The 24,215-nt window shown below is 48.5% G+C and overlaps 1 protein-coding gene and 1 pseudogene across 2 annotated transcripts in view; one reads left to right on the top strand and one right to left on the bottom strand.

The window, feature by feature from the left end:
* Camkk2 (calcium/calmodulin dependent protein kinase kinase 2) overlaps positions 1–24,215 on the bottom strand; it is a 47,855-nt gene that overhangs the window by 10,350 nt on the left and 13,290 nt on the right. For both annotated transcript variants that reach the window (XM_032886559.1, XM_032886560.1), the window contains exons 3-11: positions 17,535–17,582; positions 15,549–15,602; positions 14,601–14,652; positions 11,984–12,117; positions 7,905–7,941; positions 5,138–5,159; positions 4,906–4,994; positions 3,075–3,274; positions 2,549–2,602 (exon numbers count right to left, since the gene is read on the bottom strand). In XM_032886559.1, coding sequence (XP_032742450.1) covers positions 2,549–2,602; positions 3,075–3,274; positions 4,906–4,994; positions 5,138–5,159; positions 7,905–7,941; positions 11,984–12,117; positions 14,601–14,652; positions 15,549–15,602; positions 17,535–17,582 — 690 coding nt within the window. The remainder of the gene's footprint in view (positions 1–2,548; positions 2,603–3,074; positions 3,275–4,905; positions 4,995–5,137; positions 5,160–7,904; positions 7,942–11,983; positions 12,118–14,600; positions 14,653–15,548; positions 15,603–17,534; positions 17,583–24,215) is intronic.
* Positions 6,814–7,696, top strand: LOC116885832 (annotated as a pseudogene).

Genomic DNA, 24,215 nt, shown 5'->3' with positions numbered 1-24,215 from the left:
TGTGTGATTATGAGTGTATGTGTGATTGTGTGTGTGTGTGAGATAGAGAAAGAGACAGAGTGTGTGTGTGTGTGTGTGAGATAGAGAAAGAGACAGAGAGAGTGTATGTGTGATTATGAGTGTTTATATGTGTGTGTGTGAGAGAGAGAGTGTGTGTGTGATTATGAGTGTCTGTATGTGTGATTGTGTGTGTGTATGTGTGAGATAGAGAAAGAGATAGAGAGAGTGTATGTGTGATTATGAGTGTTTATATGTGTATGTGTGTGTGTATGATTATGAGAGTGTATGTGTGTGTGATTATGAGTGTTTGTATGTGTGTGTATGTGTGTGAGAGAGTGTGTGTGTGTGTGTGTGTGATTATGAGAGTGTATGTGTGTATGATTGAGTGTTTGTATGTATGATTGTGTGTGAGAAAGAGAGACAGAGTGTGTGTGTGTGTGTGTGTGTGTGTGTGTGTGAGTGTGTGTGTTAGTTATGAGGATTTACCCTGGTTCAGGAGCCATAGGAGACTTTGTGTGACTACACACAGCCAATCCATGGTGCCCTCTACCTAAAATGATCTCCCCATCAAGTGCATGGCTTTTGGCTTTTTCTCTCCAGTCATGTCTGACCAAAACTGCCTATGAGTGGTCCCCTGCCGAGCAGACCTACCTCATTCTTGCCAACCACGCCATCCCTAGCTGGGCACCTAATCTGACAAGACAGTCATTTACTGATAATTCCTTTCCACTGAATCCTCAATGACACCGGCTTAGGGCTTCCTGGCTGGCTCTTTCTCAGAATGTCCTTGGCACAGTAAAGATCTACTGAACTAATGAAAATTCAGGTTGGTTCCGTCTAACCTCTCAGGGCTAGGGTGCAGCTCGGTGGTTCAAAGGGTGCTTAGTATGCACAAGGCCTGGGTTTGACTGACATCCGAGAGAAGGTAGGAATGATGAAAACAGACATATGGATACTATAATATGGTGGAAGAATCCAGGTGGTGGGGTTATGGAGTGGGTGTAGTGGTTGGAATATGTTTGGCACATAGGAAGTGGCACTATTAGGAGGTGTGGCCTTGCTGGAATGGGTGTGGCCTTATTGGAGGAAGTGCATCACTATGGGCCTGAGTTCTGAAGCTTCGCCCAGTGCTCTTGGTTGACTCTGCCCAGAGTCAGTCTCTCTTGGTTGCCTTCTAATCAAGATGCAGAACTCTGAAGTCCTCTACCAGCATGGTGCCTTCCTGCACCCTGCCATGCTTCCTGCTATGATAATAATGGACTGAACCTCTAAAACTGTAAGCCAGCCCCAGCTAAATGTTTACTCTTATAAGAGTTGCCTTAGTCATGGTGTCTCTTTATAGTAATGGAAACCCTAAGTAAGACATGGGTTTTTACTACAGAATTTACTCAACCTTATGTTGAACTGAAAATTGTTCTAAAGATATACTTTTTATTATATATGTGTGTGTGTGTGTGCGTGTGTGTGTGTTGTGTGTGTGTGTGTCTGCATGTAAATATGTGCCACTTGAGTGCAGTGCCCTGGGAGACCAGTAGAGGGAGGGAGAAACCCTGGAACTCAAGTTTAAGCCCCTTGTGAGCAGTCGTAGAGATGTTGGGAACCAACCTGTCCTCTCTGCGTGCTCTCTGCTAGGCCATCTCAGCCCCAAGAAAAAAATTTCCAAACAAATACTGAGGGAAAATAGTCTTTAAAAAAAAAAAAAGATAAAATTATTCCTTCCCTCCCTCCTCCACCTTCCTTCTTCCTTCCTTCCTTTGAGGCAGAATCTCTCTCTCTTTACCCCTAGTGGTCCTGAAAGTCTGAAAACCAGACTGGCCTCAAATTCAGAGATCCCCCTGCCTCTGCTTCCCAGGTACCGGGATTAAAAGTGTGTCCCAGCCACCATGCCAGGCTTTGAGACACAATTTGTAAGCTTTCCTCTACAGGAGCACAAGCTCAAAAAGGAAAGGTGCAAAAATCAGACTGAACTTTACAGTTAAAAGAGGTGCCTTTCCAGGCATAGCGGGGCATGCCTTTCATCCCAGCACTCTGGAGGCAGAAGTAAGAGGACCTCTGTAAGTTGAAGGTCAGCCTGGTCTACAAAATGAATTCCAGGAAAGCCAGGGCTACAGAGAAACCAAAACAAACAAAACCAAAAACACTCCCTAAGTCAATAATGCTCTACAAACCATGGTTCCCATTCTATCCCTGGCAAGAGTAGCTAGGAACACCGATGTAAAGAACATCAAATCAGTACTAAGCTGCAAAGAATACAGTGATTGATTAGTGATGTCTGTCTCAGGCTCAGGAATAGACAGAGGTAGTACAGTGTGCATTTGCCTTAAACTCATCAAGTATCTACAATCTCCACAGTCTTTGTTGATCCTCCTGTTTCTTTCGACCATTTCCATACAAATGAAAACACTGTAGAGATATGCAGATTCCAAAGAATATCTTTTTTTAATCTATTCATTCAGCTGTGGAGATGTAATCTGCAAATGACAACTGTCTCCTTGCAAGGCAACCAGCCATTCACAACACTCAGAAGACAGGACACACCACCTCTTACCTGACCAAAAACAAAGCAGTATAGTGTCACACCCATGGCCCAAACATCCAAGGCCTGCAAGGGAAAGAGAGCTCAGTGTGATGAGTTGTTTTTGCAGGTCCAATAACTAAGTCTCCAACCTCCCTGGCTAAACCACCTTCTCTTAATCTACACAGGTGGAACAAAGCCTGTTTCTTAGCACTGTTGGTTGGGACGACACACAGGCCTGGCCAAGGACAGCACAGCACCCTGCAGCCATAGTGGTTGGTTTGAATTTCTTTGCTGTTGCTGTTCAGTGAGCAAAGCTACAGAGCTGATCACCTGATGAGAAGCAATCTGTAGAGTCTGGTGCCTGACCCTCTTCCAGGGCAACCAGCTCAGGAGAATGGAGACAGAGCTGGGGAGATACCAATCCTCGAGTGAGTTCCTGGGTCTGGCTGGTCCTATTCACCAGCTACATGACCCAGTGCACTCGCTAAATGTGTGTCTCTTACACTTAGAACCCAAGGACGCTGATACAGGCAGAACTCTGCACACCCAAACCTACCTTTCCGGAGAAGATCTTCCGGGTCTCTGAGAGCGACTCTGGTGCCATGAAGGCAGGCGTGCCCACGGTGTTAGACAGCAAGGCGTCGCTGCCCTTGAACTCATTGCTCACACCGAAGTCGGCTATCTTGATGTGCCCGTCCTCCCCCACTAGGAGGTTGGAAGGTTTGATGTCCCGGTGAATGATCTTCTGGTAGTGTACTAGATACAGAGGACACCAATGGACAATGGAGGAGAGAGGGAGGGAAAGCCCATGAAAATCTCCACTTGGCCATGCAGCCCAACATGTCCCTGATGCCTCATGTCCCAAGCCCCAGGTGCCCTCCCCAGACATTCTAGGAAAGACAAGGGGAAAGCACGTTTAAGGACCTTTACATCACTCTCAACACACCAACCATCGATAGCGATGTTTAACCACCTGTCACAACCTATAAATAGTTTCTGTTGACTTGGGCTTCTAGCCAGGCACACTGGGACCTGTAACAGTCAAGCACAACTCCCCTAACCAATGGCTAAGGCTCATCATGGCCAGCAAGGCAACCTAAGCCAGGCTCCTGAAGGATGAACCACGGCACAGAACGTGGGCCTTAGCTTCTCGGTGGACACACGCATCAGACAATACTATGTATGGTCTGGAAGTCCCAACCTAGGGTAATGATGAACTTGGTGGTGTAGAAAGAGCAAAGGTTTAGGACTTCACTCTACATTTATCCTGATTAAATGTCAAAACCAAGGGGGATGGGGGCGGGCTGGAGAGATGGCTCAGCGGTTAAGAGCACTGGCTGCTCTTCCAGAGGTCCTGAGTTCAATTCCCAGCAACCACATGGTGGCTCACAACCATCTGTAAAGAGATCCGATGCCCTCTTCCGGTGTGTCTGAAGACAGCTACAGTGTACTCATAATAAATAAATAAATGTTAAAAAAAAAAAAAAAGGTGGGGTGGGATGGGGTGGGGTGGGGCAATGGTGGTGTATGCCTTTAATCCCAGCAGAGGCTAACAGACCGCTGTGAGTTTGAGACCAGCCTGGTCTACATAGTGAGTTCCAGGATAGCCAGAAAAACCCTATCTCCAAAAAAAAAGAAAAATGAGACAACTATCCCATATATGATAGGCAGGGGTAAAAGTCACCAATGGGCAACAAGAACCCAACAGAGCCATTGGGAGCAACAGAGACTTTTTCTCACAGATGAGGGTAGCAGGAGGATAACAGGACCCCCATCCCAGGCAGCTGGATGGGGAGGGAGATTATGCAAATGGAGCCCTCGCTATGCCTGGTCTCCATAGAAAGGGCTGGACTCTCGAAAGACACCAGTGTGCAAGGCAGATGGCTCAGTCAGGAAAGCGCTCAAAGGCATGAGATCCGAGTTTGGTCCCCAGCACCCATTTGGAGGCCAAAACACAAAACCACAAAACCAGCTGAGCGTGGTGTGCACTCGGAATCCCCACACGAGGCCTCACTGGCCAGCCTCGCTTGTGAGCCCCGGGCCAATGAAAGACACTGCCCGCAATTCCAAATAGACTGTCTTTGCAGTCTATCACAACCTGTTAATAAAGAGGTTATTCTCATCGTAAAAATGGGTGAAACTGTTAAAACAAGGTAGAGAGCTCCTGAGGGAAGACATTGAGCCTCCACGTGCAGAAGCCTATGTTCTTCTACTGCCCCGGGACAGCCCCGTCTGTGGCCCACGCAGTCCTGTGTCCCCACCCTCCCCCTTTGCTCCAGCAGGGAAAGGAGATACTTTCCATTCCTACCCACTGGCTGTGATGCTAACTTTCCCAGAGGAGCAGCGGCTCCCCCCCATCCCCACCCCGCCCCCAGGGTGTGGCTTACAGTACTCAATGCCTTTGATCAGATCCTGGAAGTAGAACCGGGCCTGGTCTTCCGACAGTGGCTTGAGGGTGGGAACCTCCATCACAGGCCTGAAAGGGTGGGACACTGCGTGTAAACAATGTAAACCGGATGCGGCTAGCCCTGGCCCGCGCTCTCCCTCAGAGCCCAGCTCCCCGTCCCTCAGCCTTCAAGTGCAGAAGCCTGGCACTGGGCCCGGGAGACAAACACTCACCCTTGGTTGACCAGTTCAAACACTGTGGGGAAGAGAAGGGAGAAGCTGTCATCTGGAGGCACAGTGAATCCACCTCCCTCCTCCTCACCTACCCCACCTCCAGGGAGGGCTGAGGAGACGACAGCCCGGTCTGCTGAACACAGGCTGCTCAACATCACCAAGTGCTCGCTACCGAGGAGGAAACGGACAGCCTGCTGGCCCAGGGCCTACTTGGACTTTATTTCTAGGACTCAGAATAGTCAAGGAAATGTTGTGCCTGTGGTGCAGGTCTCTAATCCCTGCTACTTAAGGAGCTAAGGCCAGCTGGGGCTATAGAGTGAATAGAAGAGTAGCCTCGTCAACTCAGGGAGTCCTGTCTCCAAAGCTGTATCTGGGGATTTCAATGATACAGAGCAATGCTGGCATAGCATACATTGGGCTTCCGGTTTGAGCCCCAGGAATGGATCACACACACACACACACACACACACACACACACTCTCTCTCTCTCTCTCTCTCTCTCTCTCTCTCTCTCTCTCTCTCTCTCCCTGAGATACACAAACTCAGAGAGACACACAGACATCACACACACACACATACACACACACACACACACACACACACACATTCTCTCTCTCTCTCCCCGAGATACACAAACTCAGAGAGACACACAGACATCACACACACACACAGAGACATACACACACACACACATTCTCTCTCTCTCTCCCCGAGATACACAAACTCAGAGAAACACAGACATCACACATACATACACACGCACTCACACACACACACCACACTCTCATACCATATACAAACACTACATCACACAGACACATGCACACACACATCACACTCTTATACCACATACAAACACTACACACCACAAATGCACAAACATGCATATGAACACATGTGCTCATACACACACACACACACACACACACACACACACACACACACACACACACACACCACACAGGGCCTTGGGGACAGAACCCAGACCTTGCACATCTGAGACAAGCGCACTGCCACTGACCTGTATGTTCTCCTGTTTTTCTTTAAATTGACTCATTTCTAATTTTGCCCCTTCCTTCAGGGGTCTCACTCTGCAGCCTCTGGCTGGCCTGGCAGACACAAATATAGATCCTTTGCCTCTGCTCCTCAGTGCTGGGATTAAAGGCGTGTGCCGCCATCCCTGATGTCCTCACCATTTATAAATGAGTCTCTGACGACACAGCTGAGCGTTTGTCTGGAATTGTCCCCAGGTCTCTGAGGGTCCCACGAGGCTTCCCAAACTCACCATCCTTACTCCTGGCTCCTCTCCCTACTTGTCTAGCACCAGCCTTTTTATTTTTGAAGTTCTTAAAGCCTTAGGGCTTTTCTGCCTGTTCCTCCCTCTGCCCAGCTGCCCTTCCCCACATTAACGTGGCCAGATCTTTGACATTCGGGTGTTTGATGCTCACCTCCTATGTGATATGGTGTGTCCACTGTCCCTGACATCACCCTAATTAACTGCCCTCAAAATATCTAAACTTCTCATTTATCTAATTACTGACACTATCTTTCCTGTCTAAGATAGCAGCTATAAAGCTCTCCTCTTTCTGATCATGCTGTCCTCGGTGCCTAGAACAGGTGTGAGTACACAGTAGGTGCTCAATATAGAGCCACAAATGAACACATAAGAGATCTAGATGTTAAAGGTCCCAGCAAGCTCTTTTTTCCCTGCTGGAACCGCGGAGGCTGTACCAGAGAAGAAAAAGAAGGTTGCCGCTACGCCAGGAACCCTTAAGAAGAAAAAGGTTCCTGCTGTGCCAGAAACCCTTGAGAAAAAGCGAAGGAATTTCGCAGAGTTGAAGGTGAGGCGTCTGAGGAAGAAGTTTGTCCTGAAGACATTGCGGAAGGCAAGGAGGAAGCTCATCTAGGAGAGGGCAAAGCACTCTCACAAGGAGTGCAGGCAGACGGACTGAATTGAGATTCACATGGCTAGGATTGCAAGGAATGCTGGGAACTTCTATGCGCCCCGCAGAACCAGAATTAGCCTTTGGCACCAGGATCCGAGGCACCAATGGAGTTAGCCCAAAGGTGTGCAAGGTGTTATAACTGCTGTCTCCGGCAGATCCTCAATGGCACCTTTGTTAAGCTCCACAAGGCTTCCATTAACATGCTGAGGATTGTGGAACCGCACATTGCATGGGGATACCCCAACATGAAGCAAGTAAATGAGCTCATCTACAAGCGAGGCTATGGCGAAATCAATAAAAAGCGCATTGTCTTGACAGATAGTTATAACTCCTTGATTGCTCGATCTCCTGGTAAATTTGGCATTATCTGCATGGAGGATCTAATTCATGAGATCTGTATAGTTGGGAAACGCTTCAAGGAAGCAAATAACTTCCTATGGCCCTTCAAACTATCTTCCCCACGAGGTGCAATGAACAAAAAGACAACTCACTCTGTAGAAGGTGGAGATCCTGGCAACAGGGAAGACCAGATAAACAGGCTTATTAGACGATGAACTAAGGTATTGCCCGTGGTATTTTTATAATCTGGTCAGTTAATAAACAGTCACGGCTTGGCAAACTGGAAAAAAAAAAGTCCTAGCAAGAACTCCTTGCTACGCCCTGCTTTAAACCAGATGTGTGGGCTCCTATGGGGTGCAGCTGGGCCAGGAAAGAGGAACCTGTCCTTGGTGGTTCCAGGGCTACAGCTATCCAGAGAGGACGCCTAGGCACTGGCAAATGCAGCTAGCTGCTTCAAGGTGGATGGAAGGAAGCAATCTTACCCATGTACAGATGGTCCTCGTTAGGGTCATCCAGGACCTGACGGCACAGCCATCCAGGGACAGGAGCAAGGAGAGAAAGAACAAATATGAGTGAGGGGAAGTAGGAGTGCATGATAGCCTGTGCCCATACGTGGGGAGCATTCCCACCTTGGGGGGGGGGAGCTTCCCACCCACAGAGGGAATACTTCACACCCTCAGGAGGGAGCATTTCCCACCCACAGAGGGAACACTTCACACCCTTAGGAGGGAGCACTTCCCACTAACAGGGAGGACTCCCATTCACAGGGGGAGCACTTATGAACCACAGGAGGGAGCACTTCACACCCTCAGGAGGGAGCACTTCACACTCACAGGGGGAGCACTTCCCATCCTCAAAGGGGGGGGGCATTCCCAACCCACAGGAGGGAGCACTTCACACCCATAGAAGGAGCACCTTACACCCTCTGGAGGGAGCACTCCCCACTCATGGGAGAGAGCACCTCCCATCCTTTTTCCTAGTCAAGACAAAAGACAGAAATTCCCAGAGTATGAGAGTCAAGTGCACCTGTCCTCAATGTCTAGAACACTCTGAAGAGAAGAACAGCAGGGCAGAGTAAGTTCTCCCCAGAAATGCCCCACTTCCAGATGCCAAGCCAGCCCATCTCCTAGGACATGCTCTGGGTTTCAGGGTAAAACTTAAGCTCCACTTGAACTCAAAAAGTGGACCCATTCCTCCCAACCCGACCAGGACATGACTCCATGCCTGCTCCTGCCTCTCTCCAATGGGCAGCCTCAAACTTGTTCACTTTTGATTATCTTGGTGATGTCCAGTACTGCCTGGGCACACAGTAGGTACCCAAGAAACACTGATATATAAAACAGAATGATTGTGTGGTCTTGCTGAGTTGGGTCAGATGCACGGGGTACTGGGGAGAAAAAGATCCCACTAGGTCTCAGTGCTACCTCAGGCCATGCTCCATGGGGCTTCTGCTAAGATGGCCGACTCCAGCATTGGGGGATTGAGATCGGGAACACAGCATGGCCTTAGGACAAAAGGTAACTGCTTACAGCTACTCTCTTCTCTCTTTTGGGGAGAGAGACAGGGATGGGCAGAACCCCCAGCTAGACTAGGCTGCCTGTCTCTTCCACATCACCCACCTTCCCCAGCACCCTAGATGCACAAGACCGCAGGCACACCACCTGGCCATTCCATCCGGAACTCTGAGCCCTCCTGTGATGGAAAGTTAGACCCAGGACGCACGCAGAGTTCTGTGGCCATGGGTCTCTAGGCAAAGAGTGACAATGGTGTCCCAATCCCAAAGGGAAGGTTATGTTCTCCACAGAGGCTCGGGACCCTTACACATGTGGTCCCTCCCCGGCCCCTGCAAGTCCTTCCCTGTTGTCTCTGCTAACCAAGGAATAGCTAAGGCCATTTCAAAGATTATTCTCTCCACAAAGTCCTCCCTGCCTCATTCAGACAGTTGACACAATCCTTTAGGTGACAACCTTGACCCGAGGGGCTCCAGATTAGATCTGCACCTCTTGTGGACTCCCCAAGTCACCTTCAGAGGGTCTACCAGATAAAAACTATTTTTACTTTCAGACTAAGACACCACCGGCCTTTCACTGTCCTTCCCTACTGGTATCCACTGTCCAGAAGGCACAAGACAGCGTCACCAGAGGCTGAAGGCCAAAGCAGAGAGTCTAGATGCCTTTTAGAAAGTCAACGTTAACGAAGAAGAGCAACAACAGTAGCAGCAGCAGCAGCAACAATGTATAAAATACATCCTTTTTTTTCCTATGTTAGGGATAGCAGACTCAGTCAGTAAAGTGGTAAAGTGCTTTCCTTACAAACACAGACTTTAGTCCAGCCCCCAGAGTCAATGTAACAAACCTGGTAACTGCTAGAGAGATGGCTCTAGAACGAAGAGCCTGTACCTGAGCCAGGCTGTGGTGGTGCCCACCTTCAATCCCAGCACTTGGGAGGCAGAGGCAGGTGGGTTTCTGTGAGTTGGAGGCCAGCCTGGTCTATAGAGCCAGTTCCAGCACAGCCAGGGCTACTGGGGAAACCCCGTCTCCACAGTGGAGTTCAATTCCCAGCATCCACCTCACACAACCACCTGTAACTCCAGTTCTAGGGGATCTGACGTCTCTGGTACCAGCATGCACATACTCCCCCCCCATATAGACATAATTAGAAATTAAATAATAAATCCTTCTAAAAAGTGAAGCATGGTGGCACATGCTTAGAAGACAGAGACAGGTGGCTCCCTGGGGGCTGCTGGCCAGATAGCCTAGCCTTGTTGGTGAGCTCAGCACTTCCTGAGGAATGACACCCAAGACTGATTTCTGTTCTCCACAAGCGTGTGCACACGTGCGCACTCACACACCCTCGAAGTTGCTTTTCGTAAAAACATACCACTCTTAGTCATATACAACAGGGTTACTGTTTTTCAAGAACTTAATAAAGAATTTAAAATGCTGTCATTTTCTGGTTTTGACTTTGGGGTTTGCTGGTTTGGTTGAGACAGGACTGCTCGGACGGCAGGCTGACCCTGACCTTCTGAATCTCTAATCTCCATCTCAAGCATTGAGAGTCCAGGTGCGTCCGGCGCTGGTTTATAGGTTAATGGGATACACAGGAATCAGTGTAACCGGTGTGAGTGAACTGGCAAACCGTTAGTCCGGGTTAGCGATAACGTCCCCCTGGTACACATTCCCAGGCAGCATGCACTGCTCCACCCCCAACACGCACATACCCATGCCCTCACCCCAACACACACACATACCCATACCCCCACCCCAACACACACATACCCATGCCCTCACCCCAACACACACACATACCCATACCCCCACCCCAACACACACATACCCATGCTCTCACCCCAACACACGCGAACCCATGCCCTCACCCCAACACACACATACCCATACCCTCACCCCAACACACACATACCCATGCCCTCACCCCCTCCCTGGCTACCACAGTACAGCTTGGCCTCGGACTCAACACGAAGAAGCCAGCTGAACACCCTCTGCAAACAGCCTCCAGCCGAGATCGATCTTTCTCTGTATTAAGTTGTTTTTCCAAGAATTCCTTACAATGACTACAAGCCAACACGGAGTTTTCCAGAATGTTTAAAGTCCATCAAGTCATCTTGAGACAAAAACCAAACCAAACCAAACCAAACCTGAGAACTGGTAACACTGAAGCAAAGGTTGGCTAAATATAGTGCGGGCTGAACCTGGCCCCTCCCATGCTTACAGAGGAGGGCTCTCTGGAGCACAGTCCCGCTTTCTTACTGCTTTGTTTGTTTTTGCGACGAGCTCTTGCTATGCAGCCCTGGCTAGCCTGGAATTCATTATATCTACGAGGGCCACCTCAAATTCACAAGAGATCCGACTCCCTCTGCCTTCTGAGTGCTGGGATTAAAAGTAGGTGCTACTATCCCCAGCGCTATTGTTTGCGGTTGTTTGTGGTTGTTTTTGTCTTGTGTGTGTTTATGCACATTACACCTTTACGTGGGTTCTGGGGATCGAACCCAGATCCTTGGGCTTCTGTCATCAGGAGCCAAGTGCCTTTGCCCACTGAGTTATCTCACCGGACTTCCCTGGTTTGTATGTGTAGCTACTTCTGTGGCCCAGCTACCTGCAGGTATAGTAGAAAAACAACCAACTTCAGAGAGAAAGAAGTAGGGACTGGAGAGATGGCTCAGCGGTTAAGAGCACTGATTGCTCCCCCAGAGGTCCTGAGTTCAAATCCCAGCAACCACATGGTGGCTCACAACCATCTGTAAAGAGATCCGATGCCCTCTTCTGGTGTGTCTGAAGACAGTGACAGTGTGCTTATATATAATAAACAAATAAATATCTTAGAGAGAGAGAGAGGAAGGTAGGTAAAGGGCAAGCCTCGGAACCCTCGGCCTCAACTTTTGCATCTGTAAAATGGGGGTGAAAGGCAGCTTCAAGGAAGCAAGTTCCTCAGCCTTGAGGCAGCTGTCTACTGTGACTTGACTCTAGGAATCCTAGCAATGAAGGGTCTAGATATTACCAAAGCCGGGGCTAGACCATCAGCCCCGCCCTCCCTCCCTCCTCACCTCCACCAGCTTCACCACGTTGGGGTGATCCAGCTTCTTGAGGATGGCAATTTCCTGATACACCTGCTCGATGGGGCCCCTGGGCTGGATGCAGCCCCCTGGAGCTGGGCGAGTACCTCGAGGTGGGGGGCGACCTGCAGGAAGCACAAAGAATTAGGGCAGAGACCTTCCTCTGCAGAGGGCATCTGCTCTTGATAATTCCCCTGCTACTGGAAATCAGGGAGGCGGAATTCCCCAGGCCTCTCGTTCATCCTGTAAATCTCTTTCCTGTCACACGCCCAATCCAAAGTGACAGAAGCTCACTGAGGATGCTGGTCCTGCCCAGCTCCCTCACCATCCCAGGGACGTGGTTGGGGTGTAGCTCAGCGGGTAGAATGCTTGCCTAACACGCACAGAGTCCTGGGATGAATCCCAGTGCTGCATAAAACAGGGTGTGATGATGCATCCCTAAACTCTTAGTATTTGGAGGGGAGAGGCAGGAAGATCAGAAGTTCAAGGTCATCCTTTACTACAAAGCAAGTGGGAGAAGGCCAGTCTGAATTCCACGCGATGCTATCCCAAAAGGAAAAGAAGAACCACACATAACCAAAAACCAAACCTAACCAAAAAAAAAAAACAAAAAAAAACAAAGAAAACTTCATGCAAATCAATCACTTCTCCTCTTTGGGGCCCAGTTTTCACACTGCATAAAACAGACCCAAACATTATCCCTCTCCTCCGTGCACAGAAATGGTTACAGGTGCCCCAGAGAGCCAAGGAGAGAAAACAAAAAGACAGTCAATGAGAGAAAGGACGAGCGAGCTGTGCCAGGATGGGGTGTTACTCAGTGGACACTCGAGAATGTGAAGACCAACAGTCAGACCCGTTACATCTGCACCCCGTGTGAGAATGCAGGATCAGCGAAACAGAACGCAGCTGTGACCAAGCCTGGGCAAGGAAGATGGGCAGATGCAGCTGCTGAAAAGGGTGTGCAAGGAAAAGCAGCTGAGTTAGCCTCAGCGTGGGACACGGGAGGAGCACACCTGACATCCGTCAGGAAGCTGAGCGGGAGGATCCAAAGGTCTGGGGCTAGCCCGGAGTAGTTTGCACAGAGGAACAGATGTGTGGTGACCGGGTCGACAGGTGGCTGCCACGCCCACCTGCAGCCTGGCTTCCTGGGTACCATCACCAGTGAATGACTGAGCTCTGGGAATCCAAACTCCATCTACATGACAAGCACTTTAGCCACTGAGCTATCTCCCTGGCCCCATTAGTATTTTACTTTTGATGCAAGTGTTGCTATCCTGGAGATCACTGTATAGACCAAGCTGGCCTTGAACTCACAGATTCACCTACTTCTGCCTGCCAAGTGCTAAGATTAAAGAAGTGTACACCACCATGCCAAGCCCAATATTTAACTGTTAAAAAAAATTCAACATTTTTAATGTGTTTTAGTGGCCTACTTTTTAAAATTATTCTTCCTTTTCATGTGTGTGGTTTTTTTGCAAGAGGGTGTCATGGGGCTAGCCTTGTACCTGACTCTCCTCCCTCCACATCCCGAGTGCTAGGGTTCCAGGCTTGTTTTCCATGCACTCTGATTACTTTGGTGGTTTTTTAAGTACCATTGCCACCAGGTAACTGCAGAAGATGATGTTGCTCTTTCCAAAATTCCGATTCGTCCTCCTGCTAATGTACTTACATAAATGGCTTTTGTACAGTAAGCGATGTTTTGTGTCTGGTCTCTTTCGCTTAGCACGCTTTCACTCACGGAATAGCAAACATTATTACCCTTTGATGGCTACATATTAATCCACCATATGCATACACATCTTACTTAATAGGCCACTAGAGTTGCTTCCACTCCACGGATATTGCGAATAGCGTTACTAGCCCGCATGTGCGGATAAGCTTTGTGTCTCTTTCATTCTCTTGGACACTAGAGAGAAGTTGCTGGGTTCTAAGTTGTAACGATTGATACTGGTAACTAGAAAGAATCTAGAATCACCTGAGAGATGGCCTCTGGAGGATTTTCTTTGATGCACTAATTGAGGTGAGAAGGACTTGCCCACCCTGGGTGGCACCATTCCCTAGGTGGGAATCCTGGTATACATAAGCAGAGAAGGGTGCTAAACACTAGCATTCATTCTTCTCTGCTTCCTGACTCTGGACACAATGTAACCAGCCTCCTCAAGCTCTTCTTTGAAGTCCCAAATAGCAGCCAAAGTGAAAGATTTCCTCTTTAAATTGATTTTGTCAGTCTTTGATCAGGACACCAGGAAAAGAAACAAAGACACTGGTAACTCCAGGTTCAGCTTTTTGATTATTTATTTCTTCTGGGGTGCATACGCTACAGAACGAATGTGAAGGTCAGAGGATAACTTGTAGGAGTGGGTTCTGTCCTGCCCTTACAGGGCCTTAGGAATCAAACTCAGGGGATCAGTCTTGGGGCAAGTGCCTTTTCTGCTGAGCCATCTCTCCTGCCCTCAAACTCAGCTTCCAAAGTCTTAAATGAAAACAAATGAGCTCTCAGGGGAGGTCCTGTATGGGATGTGGTGTCTCTTCCCAGAGTCTCTCTGCTGGACATCACATTCACCTGGCTCTGTCCCCACACCTTAGAACAAAGGTCAGCAACACTCACGTGGAAAGCCGGCCTGTCGGATCAGCTTCTTTTTGGACAGCACTTTCATTGCCTGCAGAAGAACAGACCCCCAAGTCCAGTTAAAGGAGATGGTTAGGTTCTCTCCTCTCCAGCCTCACTGAACTCCCAGACCCTTGGCACCTCAGGACAGGGTAGTGAGCGCCTCGCATCACCAGCAGAAGCAAGCTGCTACTGGGCTACGTGGAGACAAGACACCTGGAGTTGTGCCAGTGCCAAGCCTGCCGTACGCCCGAGGTTCCTTGTCAGCAGACTCAGCTGGGAAGCACTAAGCTCATGACTCGTGCCACTGGGTCAGACAGTGAGCCAGAACCAGAGCAATGGGCCAAAGAAGGGTATGATGGCTGCCTGCCCAAAGTCGTGCTGTTGGCTTACATCTGAACCGACACCACCTACTCCAGAGGCTCAACTACAAGGGCTCATCTATTGACTTGTTTGGGGACTGTGAAAGAGGTATGGAAGACACCAGGCCATCTGGTGTTGTTTCTGCCTAAATGACCTAAGAATAAAATGGGAGAATAAATACCCAAACCTCAATCAGAGCTGGGAGCTTAGTGCTGAGTGCTGGGAGCCGAGTGCTGGGAGCTGAGTGCTAAGAACTGAATGGTGGGAACTGAGTAGTGGGAGCTGAGTACTAGGAGCTGAGTGCTGGGAGCTGAGTGCTGGGAGCTGAGTGCTGAGAGCTGAGTGCTAGGAGCTGAGTGCTGGGAGCTGAGTGCTGGGAGCTGAGTGCTGGGAGCTGAGTGCTGGGAGCTGAGTGCTGGGAGCTGAGTGCTGAGGCTGAGTGCTGGGAGCTGAGTGCTGAGGCTGAGTGCTGGGCTGAGTGCTGGGAAAGGAGCTGAGTGGGGAGCTTTCCTTTAGCTGAGTGCTGGGATGGGGAGCTGAGTGCTGGGAAAGGGGCTTTCCTTTAGATGGGATGGGGATACTCACATAATAAGTATTGTCATTTTCATTGTAGGCCAGCTTGACAACGCCATAGGAGCCCTGGATAAAGAGATGCATGTGATGTAGTAGCCAGAAGCCATGCTGTATGAGTTGAGGACTCTGCCAGGCTACAGGCTGCAGCTCACTGGGCAAGCGTACTGACTGAGACTGCACTCTGTTGGACTTGCCATGTCTGGAATCTAAATCAGCTGCTAACACTTCAATGGGAAGAACTAAGATAAAAACCCGGGTCTGAGAAACCTGGAAACTCTGCTGAACATGTAAATATTATCTGTGAGGCTGTTGCCCAGTCCCGGAAGCTTCTAGCCTCTTCTCTAGGCCTAGAATGTTCTCAGCCTCTGAGGCTTGCTGCTGAATAAGCTCACCCTTGTTAGCTCTTTCTGAAGTCTGAGCTGTTCTGGCTCAAAACTCCTCTCCAAGCTGACTGATTCAGTCTGGCTTCTCTCTCGGCCTCCCACTGAATTGCTCTGCTTGGCCTCAAACTAACTCTGGCAATCTGTTCTAATCTCCTGTCTCCTCCTCTGGCTCTTTCTGTCTTCCCCTGTGTCTAGCTTGCTCTCCCTTCAACCTGTCTCTGAAAAACTCTCCCCTTCTCTCTGCACTGCTCCCTTAAGTAGCTTCCCTTCCCTCTCTTGTCAAGACAGTTGGGCGGATCCTATTCTGTCAAATAGTCCTCTGATTCGTCACTTTGTCTGCCACTCAATTAGACATCATTTTCGAACATGGGTGCTTCATTCTACACAACTTTGCCTTCATTGTTTGGGATTTAAGGTGTGTACTAAGTGTGCTAAGCCACACCACAGCTAGAAAAACTTTTTTTTTTTCAGTAAATAACACAATCTCTGGGTTCTTGTGATCAGATATCCTGCAACACCACTCAGGTCTCATATCTAAGCAGCTTCACGCAGGGGGCCATCCTCCAAGGCTTACCAGTTAGCTTCAGTCCTCACTACTCCTTATGGGCTTACACTTACCATACTTAGGCCAGTGATGCTAACATATCTTCTATTAGCGTTTGAGTTTCTAGTCCCTCAGTGATACTAACAAAAACGGATGGGGCAAGGGGAGCCCCATTAATGTGATGGGGACTATCACCATGGCGATGGAGGAATTCTCCGGAAGTTTTCTGAACTGCAGAAACACATCTAATTTTAACACTATAAATTAAAAAAAGGTTAGGCGTGGTGCTGCACACTTTCAGTCCAGGCTCTTGGAAGGCAGAGGCAGGAGGATCTCTGAGTCTGAGGCCATCCTGGTCTACAGAGTGAGTCCTAGACTAGCCCGAGCTACATAGTGAGACCCTATCTCAAAAGGTATTTTTTTGAAAGAAGGGTTGGTAAGATGGCTGATTAGGTAAAAATCCACCTATAATCTCAGTGCTGGGTGGGGGTGGGCAACACAGAATACCTCGGGCTTCTGGCTAGTTTTGCAGAATCTCTGAGCTTCATGATCAGTGAGAGACCATATCTCCAAGAATAAAGTGGAGAGGTACTGAGAAAAGACATCTGTCATAAACCTTTAGCCTACACACATGCACGCACACACCCCCACACCACACACACACACACACACCACACCACACACACACACACACACACACACACACACACACACACCACACACACACACACACACCATACACACACACACACACACACCACACACACACACACACACACACACACACATACCACACACACACTACCGCACACACACACACCACATACCACACACACACACACACACACACCACACACACACACACCACACACACATACACACACACCACACACACACACACACACACACACACACACACACACATACACACTATTAATGACAAAACCCTTTCACCCCACCAGCCTTGCCTCCAAAGGTCCCTCTCTTCCCGGCTCTACTGATCCCATCCAGGGTGTCGGGGACATCCCTGGTCCAGGTACAAAGGTGGCCGAGAGCCCCTGGAACATTTACCTTTCCAATTTCATCCTTCAGCGTGTACTGATTCAGCTGCACACAGTCCTGGAAAACAAAGAGAGGCACAGGTGAGACGGATCTCACCAAAATAATAATGACTGCAAAGTCAAGGAGCACCCCAATTCCCTGCCCTCCCCCTATTAAAGAATACATATTGGGAATGGGGGATGGCTCAGGCGATGAACTGTCTGCCACACAAGCAAGAGGACCTGGTATGACCCTGGGAGCCTACATAGAAAGGCAGGTATAGGGGAACACGCCTGCAATCCCAGCAGTGGGAGTCAGAGACTGGGGGGATGTGGGGGTCCCTGGGCACACTGGCCAGCCAGGCTAATCAACACACCAAGGTACCCATGAGAAACTGTTTTAGAAGAACAAGACTCTCATCTGTAACCTCATGACAGCCTGATCTCTGGTCTCCACACGCACTCATTATACATGTGCACCTGTGCACACATGAACACACACACACACACACCAACATACAAAGAGAATATATACTAGTTTTGTTATTATGGGGGGTCAGCACTAAGGATCACACTCAGGGCCTTATGCATGCTAGACACTTTACCACTAAGCTGCACCCTCAGCCCACCCTGGGTTATACAGCTGAAGCCCTGTGTCAGAGAAAGAGAGACAGAAGGTGAGGTAGGAAGATCAGGAGACCAAAAATCATCCTGTTACATGGTGAGCTCGAAGTCAGTCTAGGCTATGAGACCGTGTCTCAAAAAAGAAAAAAAAAAAATTGCCTGAGCTAAAACAATTCACAACACACACACACACACACACTGGCAGACACCATGCAGGAGCAGCTACAGTAGACAAGTGAGCCTCCTGGAGATGGCCCAGCGTTTTGCTCACTGCCATGGGTGTACCTTGGAGAGGCCCAGCCCCAGGGCTCTGTCCCAGGATTGCTTCCTGCTCCTGATGTGCCTTCACTGTTTGTCACTATTATGGTCCTCATATATCTGACCTGGTGTGATTGTCCTGGGAAGACTGTCACTGCCTATAGCCTGGTGTGCTCACTTCCTGGGTGACAGCCCCTTCTGGTGGGCAATCTGCCTGCAGATCAACGTGAAGTGAACTTTCATAAAAATAATAGTTTAGGTGAATTAATGATTTTATGGAATTGCCAATTTGGTTTAAGTACTTTTAGGAAGTTAGGGTATTTGATAGAGCGTTTAAGGAGATGGTTTAAGTTGTTTTAACAGACTGTGCCCCTCCTTGTAGAAGGTGTGCAAAGGCTGCATAGGTTAGAAAAGGAGCACAAGGGGTTGGGGATTTAGCTCAGTGGTAGAGCACTTGCCTAGCAAGCACAAGGTCCTGGGTTCGGTCCCCAGCTCCAAAAAAAAGAACCAAAAAAAAAGAAAAGAAAGAAAAGGAGCACAAGTGTGCTTTCCTTACATGTTATAAGCATGTAACCGTACTAGGGAGAAACATAGGCTTCAGACAAGTTAATGATCAAAGAAAACATTCATTCTAGGTTGGGTCTGAGTTCCTGGACTTGGAGTATAGGGATGTGGCCATGTCCCTTGTCATAACCATGAAAAGACAGGTTATGAGTAAAGAGTAAATAATTCTGTTATGATGTAAGACTAGAGAACCATGATTACCCAGTTTAGCTGAACACGACTTAACAAATAAGGCGTAAGAGAGATGATGATCCGCTTCTTGGTAAAGACAAAATGTCACCAGGTAAGCATAGGAAAAGAGCTGCAACATAGACTGGCTTGCTAAACTCTGCTAACCAACGGCAAAAGGATTACTGCTTTGGGGTTATATTGAACTTAGAAAAAGAGATGAGAAATATTTACACACACACACAAACACACACACACCACAATGTAAACACACATAATACACACACACAAACACACCCCACAATGTAAACACACATAATGCACACACACACAAATACACATACAAACACACACACACACACACACACACACACACACACACACACACGAAAATGGTTGAAGCCTACTGATTGGTAAGCCTCCATCCACCAAATATGTGTGTTTATGTATATATGTAAAGTGGTTGGAACTTTGCTTTAGCCACTCAATGTGTGAATGTGTGTATGTATGTGTGTGTGTGTGTGTGTGTGTGTGTGTGTGTGTGTATGAGACATTATTAGCACTTGTCTTGCTTCATCCGCTCAGTGTGTGTGTGTGTGTGTGTATGTGTGTGTGTGTGTGTGTGAGAGAGAGAGAGAGAGATTTTCTCCCCTTTTTTCTTTTCCTCCTGGCTGCCCCCCATCCCCCCAAGTTTAAAGAGTTAAGAAAGTCTCTTCCCTGGGTTCAGTCCCCAGCTCCGAAAAAAAAAAAAAAAAAAAAAAAAGACAGTCTCTGGATGGTCAGAGGGAGTGCCGGCCACAATGGATCACGTTTTATCTCCTCAGAGGAAAGTCTGTTGAATGATCAGCTGCTGATTCTATGCCCTTGCCTCAGTTTCCCTTGACCTGTCGAAGCTGGCCTTCAACAACACATACACTGACACACTCACTCATGCACACACTCACACACACACACCTCACACACATGTACACAGATACACACACACATACATATATACACACCTCACACACATGCATATACACTTACATACTCACACACATCTCACACACATGCACATAGACACACACACTCACACATACATCTCACACATACATACACAGCACATACATACACACCCCACACCCACAGACACACACATATACACACCATACCACACTCACACACACATCTCACACATATATATACACACCTCACACACATGCAGACACACACTCACATACACACATCTCACACACATGCACATAGACACATACACACTCACACATGCTCACACACACTCACCCACACATCTCACACACACATACACACCCCACACCCACAGACACACACATATATACACACCATACCACGCTCACACACACATCGCACACATACATACACACCACATACATATACACACCTCACACACATGCACAGACACACACTCACATACTCACACACATCTCACACACATGCACATAGACACACACACTCACACATGCTCACCCACACATCACACACACACACACACACACATGCTCACGCACACACACACTCACATGCTCACACACACACTCACACATGCTCACACACACACTCACCCACACATCTCACATACACATACACACCCCACACCCACAGACACACACATATATACGCACCACACCACACTCACACACCCATTAGACTAAGGACCCACAATACATAAAGAACACTCACAACCCAAATAGAAAAACGAGCATAACAGAAATGATACAATGTGAGCAGGTCATATTTATGTATTAAAAATATGTGTATATTCAACAAAAACTAGAGAAAGAGAGGCCATGAACCAGGTGGTCGTAGTGCATGCTTTTCATTTCAGCACTGGGTAGGCAAAGGCAGAGGCAAGTGGATCCGAGTTCAAGGCCAGCCTGGTCTACAGAGTGAGTTCTAAGACAGCCAGGGCTACACAGAGAAACCCTGTCTCCAGATTCCCCTCCATGAACTGGAGAGAGAGCAGGCGGAGGAGGGGCACATGGGAGGGGTTAGAAGGAGGAAAGGAGAATGATATAATTTCAAAATATAAAAATTATTATTAAAAAAAACAAGCAATGAATAGCCTAGTAAGAGCACCAGTGGAAGGGGAAGCCCTTAGTCCTGCCAAGACTGAACCCCCAGTGAACATGATTGTTGGGGGGAGGGCGGTAATGGGGGGGGGAGGAGGTTAGGGGATGTTGGCCCGAAAGGGAATAACAGTCGAAATGTAAATAAGAAACACCCAAGTTAATAAAGACGGAAAAAAAAAAAAAAAAAACAAAAAAACGAGCAAAAGGTCTGAACAGGCGCTTCTTTAAAGGAGACGGATAAATGGTTAACAAGCATGAAGAACCATTGAATACATGCGTATGAAAGCCACGCCAAGCCAGAAAAGGACGGGTAGTCAGGCGAGTGCTGGGGAGAATACAGAGCTCACAGTTACGCATACAGCTGCCAGAACAGGACGTGGGGCGTGGGCAGCCCCCCTGAAAACGACTTCCCTCCCTCTCTCTCCACTCTCCCTCCTTTCATACACGATCCCATCTATTCCCGGCTGACCACAAACATGCTATTTAAGAGTGTGGTGGTGCACACCTTTAATCTCAGCACCCAGGAGGCAGAAGAAGGCAAATCTCTGTGAATTAAGGACAGGCTCATCTACATAGAGAGTTCCAGGACAGACAGGGACTATATAGTCACACAGACCTTGTTTCCAAAAAGAAAAAAAATGCAAACACAGGTAGCCTTGCATGGTGGATAAATACTGCAAAAGTTGTGGGTTACTGAATTAAAATCTCAGTGCTACCCTCCTCTACAGGGGCCAGGTCAGAGATGTCCCAGAGGCCCCCAAGACAACATAGGTTATTTATTACCGCTGCTCTTGGGTTCCCATAAGTAGACGGTAAAACTACTACTGACGACACAATACACTTCGGCTAACGACAGAGAAGCCAAGCTACAACCTCCACCCTGTTGGCTCGCTTTCATAGTTGCCTGAAGGGGCCATGCAGGCCACTGGGGGAGGGAAGTCATCACAGTATCACCCAGCAGCAAACTCTGTGCGCTCTAACACTGACCCGATACAATGCGGTACGGAGGTTGTGAAGGAAACCCATGCTTGCTGACTGGTTCTGAGGCCTGCTCCACACGAGGGGATTCAAGCTTGGCATCGTAGAGCTGGGCGATGGCGCTCAGCTGCGAAAGGTCACAGGTCCTACAAGGAAACCTGCTGCTGTTGTTTGGCTTGAATGGCGTGTTGTCAAACTGCCTTCTCATGTTTATGTTTACTCCCATAATTTAGAGCTGCTCTCCAACTTGGCCGGAGAAGTATCTCTCTGCAGTGGGCGGCTGCTAACACAGAGACCCGTGACTGGTCCAAGCACTGAGCATAAGTGACCAGTGAGTATTCGGCTCTGAGAATATCTCAAAAGGGGACACAAGTCAATGTAAGAACCAGGGGACAGGGAGGAGGGCTGTGAAAGGCTATCTTTAGGATAGGACACGACCACTGGACTCAGGAGCTTGCCGCAACCATGGTCACCTGCACAAGATCAGTTACTATCCCAAAGGCAGTTGCCTTCCCCAGCTCGAGGGCAAGAGGCCGAAGGTGAAAAGGAGCTAGGGTAGAAGAGGGTTGAGGGATTTAGCTCAGTGGTAGAGCGATTGCCTAGCAAGCGCAAGGCCCTGGGTTCGGTCCCCAGCTCCGAAAAAAAGAAAAAAAAAAAAAAAAGATACAATGTTGACATGTGTGAATTTGTCAAATAAAAGACTAACCTGTTAGAAAAGCAGGATACTTGGGGGTGGGGGGGGGTGGAGCCTGAACTGCTGGTCCTCCTGCCTCATCTCTTGGGATCATCATGAGGTGTTAGGGGTGGAACCTGGGGCTTCGTACACGCTAAGCAAGCACCCTGTCAACTGAGCTACAGCGACAGCCCCACCAGCTGCTTAACATCCTCATCCCAGCACCCGGCGTCTGTTTCTAGGACTACCCAAGAGAAATAAAAACGATTCAGTAATAAAAAGGAACCAACATCAGCAAGGCCAGGTGGCACGAGCCTGTCATCGCAGCCCTCAGCAGGTACAGGTAGGTGAGTGTGAGGCCAGCGGGGAGACAATGAGATCATGTCTCAAAAAAAAAAGTTTACGTAGTAAATGAAGACCATCAACTCCCAGTAAACATGTCTCGCGGTGTCTGCAGGGAACCGTTGCAGATACCAAGCAAGAAGAGCTAAAGTCCCTCAGAGAAAATGGCACGCACGGCAATGTGCCAGTACAGAATACGCCCCTTATACATCCCCTCTCGCATACATTTCCACACTAGGAAACAGACAGCTCTTCTGGCCTGGAGCCACTTACAGAACTTGCAATGATCCTCTTGTCTCTGCCTCCTGAATTCTGGGATTACAGCATACCCAGCCCTCTTCCCTCAGATTTTTTTTTTAAAGATTTATTTATTTTATGCATATGAGTACACTGTCGCTGTCTTTAGACACACCAGAAGAGGGCATGGGATCCCATGACAGATGGTTGTGAGCCACCATGTGGTTGCTGGGAATTGAACTCAGGGCCTCTGGAAGAGCAGTCAGTGCTCTTAACCGCTGAGCTATCTTTCCGACCCTGCTTCCCTCATATCCTATTTTATTATATTTATGTTTGTGTTGGTCTGTGTCAGATGCCCCCACAGGTCAGAAAATGGCATCGGACCCTCTGGAGTTGAAGTTAAAGGGGGTTGTAAGCCTCCATGCGGGTGCTGGGAGCAGAACTGGGGTCCTCTGCAAGAGTAGCCATTCCTCTTCCACTGAACCGCTCTCCTGCTACACACACATTCACACACACTCATACACACACACACACTCATGCACACTCACACACACACTCACCCATACTCAGACATTCACACACACTCACCCATACTCAGACATTCACACACACTCACAAACACACTCAAACACTCACACTCACACACACTCTCATACACTCACATGCAAACTCATACATGCACACACTCACACACACACACTCATACTCACACACTCACACTCTCATACACTCACACCCACGTGTACTCACACACACATGAACACTAACACGCTCACGCGAG

Source organism: Rattus rattus, chromosome 16 (assembly GCF_011064425.1).
Source record: "Rattus rattus isolate New Zealand chromosome 16, Rrattus_CSIRO_v1, whole genome shotgun sequence".
Classification (NCBI taxonomy): domain Eukaryota; kingdom Metazoa; phylum Chordata; class Mammalia; order Rodentia; family Muridae; genus Rattus; species Rattus rattus.
Note: the sequence above shows the minus strand (reverse complement) of the source record. Positions and strands in the feature narration are given on the sequence as shown.